Source organism: Buceros rhinoceros, unplaced genomic scaffold (genome assembly GCF_000710305.1).
Source record: "Buceros rhinoceros silvestris isolate BGI_N320 unplaced genomic scaffold, ASM71030v1 scaffold15080, whole genome shotgun sequence".
Classification (NCBI taxonomy): Eukaryota; Metazoa; Chordata; class Aves; order Bucerotiformes; family Bucerotidae; genus Buceros; species Buceros rhinoceros.
The window spans coordinates 11,427-18,898 of NW_010389136.1; the positions used below are offsets into that span (position 1 = coordinate 11,427).

Consider the following 7,472-nt stretch of genomic DNA (forward strand, 5'->3'; position numbering starts at 1 on the left):
AAGCGTCTGCTAGTGCTGTGTCTTCTGCAGGCCAGGACCATCCGTCCTGGGTAAGCTGTATGACAGCACCACAAGAAAGATGGTTAGAAGAAACCTGAGAGCACTTGTATCATCGGTTTTCCTTTAACTGAAAAACTGCAACGCTGACCCCGCCACAAAAAACCCCTCCTCACCGTCTTTGCCAAAGCAAAGGCAGGAACACGTGAAAAAATAAATAACCAAACCCACCCCCCCCAGCCAACCTGCACAGTGGAAAACGGAACAGAATCTGGGAAAAGCCCAGATTAGCTGAGCCTTAAGGAGCTCATTCACCTTCAAGAGCTGAGAAGCAATAGGGCCCTTGGAGAAAAATCAATAGCTAAATTCCCTCCTGCAACAAGGTCAACACAGCCGGAGGGACAAAGCACGCAGAGAAAACCAGAGGCCGGAGGCGGAGCAACGCGATCGAACGGCCCCAGCTCTGACGAAGACTCACTTGTCCAGTGCCACGGCTTGCTCGTAGGAACGTTTGGCGTTCTCAATGTCTTCGAGGTTCGTCAGAGCAACTGCACCAAAGCAAAACGTACACACGTGAGTTGATGCTTCATGGGGACTTCATTTGCCAGACAATCCTGACATGGTGATGGTGCTAGCAGGGTTGTGGGGACTGCTGCCAGGGCTAACCCTGCTAATGACCCTCCTGACAAATATTTGTCTCACTTGAGCCCCAAAATCTATGTCCACTTTCTAGGGAACCCAAACCCAAACCCTTACGTGTAGAAACTCTTTTATACTGTTTGATCTTGAATGGAATCTTCCTGTTCACCACAGCGAGAGAACAGACCATCCCGACCTCACCGCCGGCAGTGACCTGCCGGGGACAGCTCAGTGTGGTAGTTACCCAGTACCTGGGTACTTGAGCCCAGACTTTGTGTCTCTGTGACGCTGCAGCCCCTACATACAGCGGAGCGGGACGTCGGAGCGTTTCCTACCTGCCAGGAGCATGTACAGCTCTCCCATCTTGGGCTGGAAGTTGATGGCAGCGCTGAGGAAGTGGAAAGCAGAGGCGTACTGCTGCATCGTCAGGTGGACTAACCCCAGATTGTACAAGATCTTCCAGTCGAAGGGAGCCAAGTAGTTTGCCCGCTTCAGGCAACTGATGGCCTTCAAAACAGGAACAAATGTGCTGTAACACAGCCCAGAGAGACAGACCTGCCTCTGCCACGGGAGGACTCTTGTTCTTGCATGAAGTTAGCTACGGGTGAGGAAAGGAAGGAAACCAGCCACTTACTGCTACGTATTTCTTCTTCCCGAAGAAGCACATCCCAATGTTGTTCCACAACGGGGGGCTCTCAGGCGCAGCGCTGGCTACCCCCCTGTATTTGGAGAGGGCAACGTCAAAATCTCCGTGGGTCTGCATCATGCTGCCAGCCGCCAAGGTGGCCTTCGAGAGGAGAGAAGAGAAGAGCGACCAGCTGAGGAACCGTGTTTTCCCAAACACAGCAAGATAACTTGGGACAAAACGAATCAACTAAAGCCATCTCCAGATGGATTTAACTTTTTCAGGAGTTTTCTTCTAGGGCTGCCAAGTCCAACAGTGGGGAGCAGATGGGGACTCTAGAAGCTCCCAACATACAGCAGAAGGGTAAGGAAGGGGCTCAAGTCTGCTTCTCCTGCACGACCTCGATCAGAACTGCCCTGGAAATACCACAACGTGACGAGCATTTAGGGCACGTTCTAGGGTGACAGCAGCATCCCCTAGAGTCTCTGAGAAGGTCTATGCACTGAGAGACTCCTTTTACCAACACAAGCACAGCTAGAAATAGTTCTGGTGCGAGTGAAGTGGGGAGTAAAACATACTCAGGCAGGACAGAGACAGCAAAGCCAGCCGGGTTCCCACTGCAAGCGAAGGGGACCATGCAGGGCGGGTGGAAAGCAGGTGATTACAACACCCCGTGTTTAAACCACACTACTAAGTCCCTTATCATAGTGACACGCTTCCAACTCCCCACCCAGGGAAAGCTCCCAGAACCGTATTTCACAGCAAGCTGTCTGGGCACGGTCCTTGCCAGCCTCTCCGGACACAGGCGGCAAAGCTCTGACAGCGGAATTAGCTTTAAGAGGAGCCTCATCGTCCTGCAGCTGATATCTTTGTGATACCTTGTAGTTGCCTGGGTCGTAAGTGAGCGTGTTTCCAAGGTGTTCAAAAGCCCTCTGGTAATCCCCAAGCTGCGAAAAGAAGAAAATAAGCATCAGGAATTCAGGAAAAGGGGGGTTTAAGAAGGAGAACACCTCTTTGGGGGCACTAGAATGTCTGGTTCGGGTAAAGCAAATATTCAGAGAAGGGAATTTTGCAGTGCTCCCATGACACACATTTTTTTTTTGTTTGATAATTTACAAAACAGACTGAAAATCTGTCTTGCTGGGCCAGATTCACTGTTCTGACCCAAACGAGCGTTTCCACGTAGTTTGTGCTGTGACTTTTCCAGACAGGAGCGAGCTCTGGGTTGATAGTCCTCTGCCCCTTCCACTCCTCCAGAAAGGAGGCTACAAATGTCTGCTCTGCCCACCCCCCCCGTCCCCTCCCTCACCACAACCTCCTCACTCCCCAGGACACGCTTCTCACCCCAAAGTCTTCCCTTGCCTTCTCACAGACTGCAAGCGCTCCTGGCCATGACTGTGGCCATGCCTAAGTGGTTCCTTTCAAGACCCGCATTTTATTCTTGAGCATCCAAATGATTAGGAAATGCTTACGGATCTCCCCAAACCCACTGCGATACAGGTTTTCCAGCCCGACCATCCCTTCAGGCGCCGCCGCCTACTCTCCTGTGCTTGCTCACTCTTTGGGAAGCTTATTTTGGGGATAATCAGAGCATCCCTCCCCTGCACTGTACAGACCCAAGCGATAAGCACGCTTTTGTTATTTAAAGCGCTTCCAGTTTGGAGCATTAACACTAACGATTTCTCGGCTGCCTTTGTAGCAGAGTAGCTCGCTGGAGTCCTGCTCCAGAAACAAGGTAATGACTAGTCGTGTTTTGTTCCACTCGGAGGATTTATAACAGCACTAGGGCAGATGCCAAACAGAACTCCTGCTCTGGCTCCAGTTGAGGAAATCCGCTTGCTTTTAGCAGCAAGAAGAAAAAAAGCTACAGAGAAGCAGCTCTGCCATGTCAGACGCGGCCTTTAGAGAAACGTGTGCCAGTCATAGGAAGGTGGGCAGAAATTAACCCTATAAAAAAAGCCGTTGGTCATTTTGAAAATAATTCAGCTTGCGCTCTTTAGTACCTGCAAGTAAAGTAACCCCAGAGTGGTGAGGAGGTCTGTGTTCTCCGGAGAAAACCTGGAACGCAAAAGCCAGAGAGCCGCGTTGCTTATTGGCCCTTCTACGACAAGGTAGAAACAGAACGTGGAATTATCCTGCTACATTATCCCAGCATCATTCCATAAACCACCCTGTAAATCCATCCCAACCCTCCTGGGCTGTGTAGGACAGGCAACGCTCAGCACTTCTGCTGGGTCCCACACAGGCTCATCATCAGATTTCCAGTTCACCCCATCGACAGATGACAAACCTGGCTCCGCAGAGCGGCCACAGACCAGGCACGACCTGTTCCCGTAGCCCTGGCCATGCATACCGCTCCAGTCAGCACAGAGAGGCTTAAAAAACAGTCCCAGGGCTTTTGACTGCTGTATGCAACCCCCAACGCTTCACCAAGACAGAGCGTCACCCAGCAATGATGCTTTTGAGAGCATCCCCGGTCCCAGCGGATTTGAGGACATACATAGGACGAAAACCAGAACGACAAGGAAAAAGCAAAAGGAGATGCTGTACTGTGGCCTCCCCCACCTTCACAGACGTCAGTTTTCCACTCCCTGCTATCAAGACCTAAGAAATGCACTCACACTGGCACCTTCACACCTCAGCCTGTGCCTGCTGGTGCGCAAGCACAGACCGTCCTGCAGCTGGGGCCAGCAGGCAAGAAATGACAGGCAGAGGAGCACAAAGCAAAGGCAAAAACAGGAGTGAGGAAGAAGGGAGGGCAGGGGAGCGCCCAGATAAGACACAGAAACCCCACAGGGTGCTTAGCCAGGACTACTGATGTGTAAGCAACGTTCTAGGTTAGTCCAAGTGTCGACCCAACCCCATCTGCTGTCAGAGAGCAGCCTGAATTGTGACAGGCGATGGGGGTTAGCGAGACACCCGCCCTTAGATCTTGTTGGTAGGTACACCTCTGGGATTTCTGCAGTCAGTTCTGGATGGGTTTGCTCCCAGGCATCTCTGTCCATTTGTTTTTCCACTCTTTTTTCCTGGCAGACCTTCAAACAGCCGCCTTCTTCCCTGCCACAGTGTCAGCAGGAGGAGGACTACAGCTGAGAGCAGAGACAGCAGAAGAGCTTCAAAGTGCCAGCTTTGCCCAGAGGCACGGTAATTACCATCAGCATTTTCACCACGTCCTCAATTCAGATCCGGGACACCACTCGCATTTCTCCTGGCACAGGGTGGGACATGGACAGACAGAAAAAAGGGTATTTTCTTACTCTACGGCTTTCTTATAGACTTCAATGGCTTTATCCGTCTCGCCCTCCAAGAGGTGAATTTTCCCCAGCATCATGTAAGTCAGATCATGTCTGTTGAGCTCCAGGGCGTTGTTTAGCTGGTCTCGTGCCTGAACACACAACCACAGGGAATAAAAAAACCCCAACGAGTGATTACAGAGACCTCCATGAAGCAACAGCCCGACAGCAACCCCCAGCAGCCAGCGAAAGCGAAGAGCTAACACCCCTGTGCCCGGAGCACCCGCCAGCAAACCCAAACCCCAGCCCAGCTAACGGCTGAAACTAGCTCTGCAGCGGGAGCCACGGCTTGTAGGGGCAGAAGGAGGCAACACGGGGTGCTCCAAGCCAAGCCAAGAGGCAACAACCTCCCATGGAGGAGAGGAGCAGGGGCCTGCTCCTGAGTTTGAACGTGCTTGGGTTGAGGGGAGCTGCAGGTTAACAGGTACATCACAGAGAATGTTCATTCCAGCAACGAGCACAGGCTGCCGAGGAAACACGAGGAGCGAAGCAGGCACACGGATCCCCCCACAGGAGACCCTCTGAAGCCTGCCTTCCGCTTAGCTCCCCAGGCCCAGCCGGCAGGAGAGCGGCCTGTGTCTGCTGTCTCTGCACCCGTGACAGAGGAGAATCAGCAGTGCTGTCACAGTGACAGGATTCTGCCGTATGGGGTATGTGTGACCAGCAAGGACTGAGGAGACAGCCGTCCCTGAAGGCTGCATTAGGTGTCCTCATGGAAGTACTGCTGCCCAGAGTGACCAGTACAGCCCAGCCGAGATGCCGGCAGGTCCCAGTTTGGAAGGTGTCAGCGCGGACAACAAATCGCCAGGAGCAGCCTGGGATCTGTACTCCAGAGCTTCCTGCCTTACAGCAGCGCCTCGGCCAGAGAACGAGGCGGGGGTTGCTGCAAGGGCCACAGCCCTGCTCCAGACAGAGCAGCCGGGAGCACTGGGCCAAACTGGGAGCAAAAGGCTTCTAAATGCTGGTTTTCTCCTTACAGGGTGAGAGGCAGCTCAGTGCTCACCTAGGGGAGGGTTCAGCGAGGAGCTGGGACTGGCGTGCTCAGACCTGGGAACAGAACTCCCTTTCAAGCTTCCAGTGTGTTTTTTATTAGCTACAAAGCTAAAACAGTTCGTGCTGCCCACCCTGAGGCCATGCTCTTTTGCGGCTTCTGCTGCAGGCTTGGTGCAAAAGGAGCTTCAGACACAGGAGCAAATCCTTCCCCTGCCGCACCCCCGGGAAGACAGCCCCGTAACGCTGAATCCTGCAGGCTCCAGGGCAGCACGTTCCCTTTGGGAGCTCTCTGCGCAGCGTGCCGCAGTTTGCGCTGCGTGCTGGGAAACGGTTTGGGTCTCAACCATCACAACTCTCTTTCTTCAAGCGATGGAACGGGCAGGCTCTGCGGATTGCGCTCCTCACAAAACCAGCACTGTTTATGGTTCTGGCTTTAAAAGGCTCGGAAACAGAAGCAGCTCCTGTTGGAGCACGGCTGGTTTTCTGTCTAGTTGGAGGCGGCTCTTTGAGGTTTCTCAGACATTCCCTTTAAAAGCAGAAACGCGCTCTGGAAAAGCCTGGTTTGGAAGCAGCCTCCTGCCCTGCCGCAAGGTTAACCTCCGTTTCCCTCTCCTCCACCTTTGCTAACTTGCAGCTGACTCAGAAGAACTCAGCGCGCAAACGAAAACAGAGACATCTCTCAAACTTTTCCTCCCAGAAACAAACGCTGACACGTCTCCCTGCAAAGGATCCTTTGCACTTCCCAACCAGCAAAGCGGTGAGCTGCTCCCCCTCTGTCAGGTAGAGAAGCCGAGTGCTTGGTTACCTTGTTGAAGTGTTTCAGGTACATGTAGCACACCCCCAGGTTGTGGCTGATCTCCTGCATGACAGAAAAAAAACCACACCACGAACAAAACCAAACCAGTGTGAGGTATGAAGTGCCTGCTCCGTGATCTGCTCCAGTCAGCACTGAGCCCTGCGCCTGCCCACACCCTCCTGGCTTTGTCATCACGTCACCCTATAAATTCAAGTTACTTCAAGAGCCTACAGCGCTGAAGTGTGCTTGTACACGAGCGACTACAGGCCACCAAGATAAAAGCCGCAGAAACAACGATGGTCTCTTCAGAGATCGAGGAGCAGAGACTAGTTTCTTCACCGAGAAGTGACTGGTTCCCAGTGAGATCTCTATGCCTCTGGCACCTTAAACAGAGTAGGAAGATCACTTAGGGATCCTAAACACGCTGGGGACGCTGTGGGGACAATCACGCCTCTAATCCGTCACCAACGGTTTAACAGACAAGCTCCTTGCCACCCTCCCCACCCTGACACATCCCGGGGAGCTGAAAAGCAAGGTCCACTAGCTCCTCCTTTCTATTCTGGTGAGCATTTCACTGCTTCACCAGTGTAGACAGCCTTGACCTTTAAAGGGGAACGCTCTTATTTCCCTGTTAACCCTCTCGGAACGGTATTTTCCTCCACCCAGTCTCTCCAGCTGGGGAGAACAGCAAGGAATTGGTAACTCGTGGCTCCTGCGGCTTGCAGAATGGGACAGCGCCAGGGAAGAGCATGGGCTGGCTCTGCTTCCCCTGCTGATCCAGGCAGGGGCAATAACGGACCCAAACACCCACCCACGCCTGCCCACTGTGCTGCTCACAGCAGTAAGGGCAAGCTCAGCACACTCTGCAGGGGGCTGAGTTGGCTCAGGGCCTGCAGACGGAGAAGAAGACCCACGGTGTAAAAGGCTTCTGAGTTGCCTGGCACGGGGGAAGTTGAATAACACCAAACACATCCGTGTGTCGAGCCCGAGTTTTAGACACACCGAGCACCAAAAGTTCGTCTGAGAACGCCCGATGTCTGGGGCAGCGAGATCACACGGAGCAACAGCTCCGCGGGCAAAACTGTCCCCTGCAGAAGGCTGCCCAGAGTCCACCCTCCTCTCACCTCAT

The 7,472-nt window shown here is 53.2% G+C and overlaps 1 protein-coding gene across 1 annotated transcript in view; it reads right to left on the bottom strand.

The window, feature by feature from the left end:
• Positions 1–7,472, bottom strand: part of BBS4 (Bardet-Biedl syndrome 4) — a 15,555-nt gene that overhangs the window by 3,441 nt on the left and 4,642 nt on the right. The window contains exons 5-11 of the mRNA XM_010133185.1: positions 6,353–6,406; positions 4,519–4,646; positions 3,265–3,319; positions 2,140–2,208; positions 1,271–1,423; positions 972–1,143; positions 476–545 (exon numbers count right to left, since the gene is read on the bottom strand). Coding sequence (XP_010131487.1) covers positions 476–545; positions 972–1,143; positions 1,271–1,423; positions 2,140–2,208; positions 3,265–3,319; positions 4,519–4,646; positions 6,353–6,406 — 701 coding nt within the window. The remainder of the gene's footprint in view (positions 1–475; positions 546–971; positions 1,144–1,270; positions 1,424–2,139; positions 2,209–3,264; positions 3,320–4,518; positions 4,647–6,352; positions 6,407–7,472) is intronic.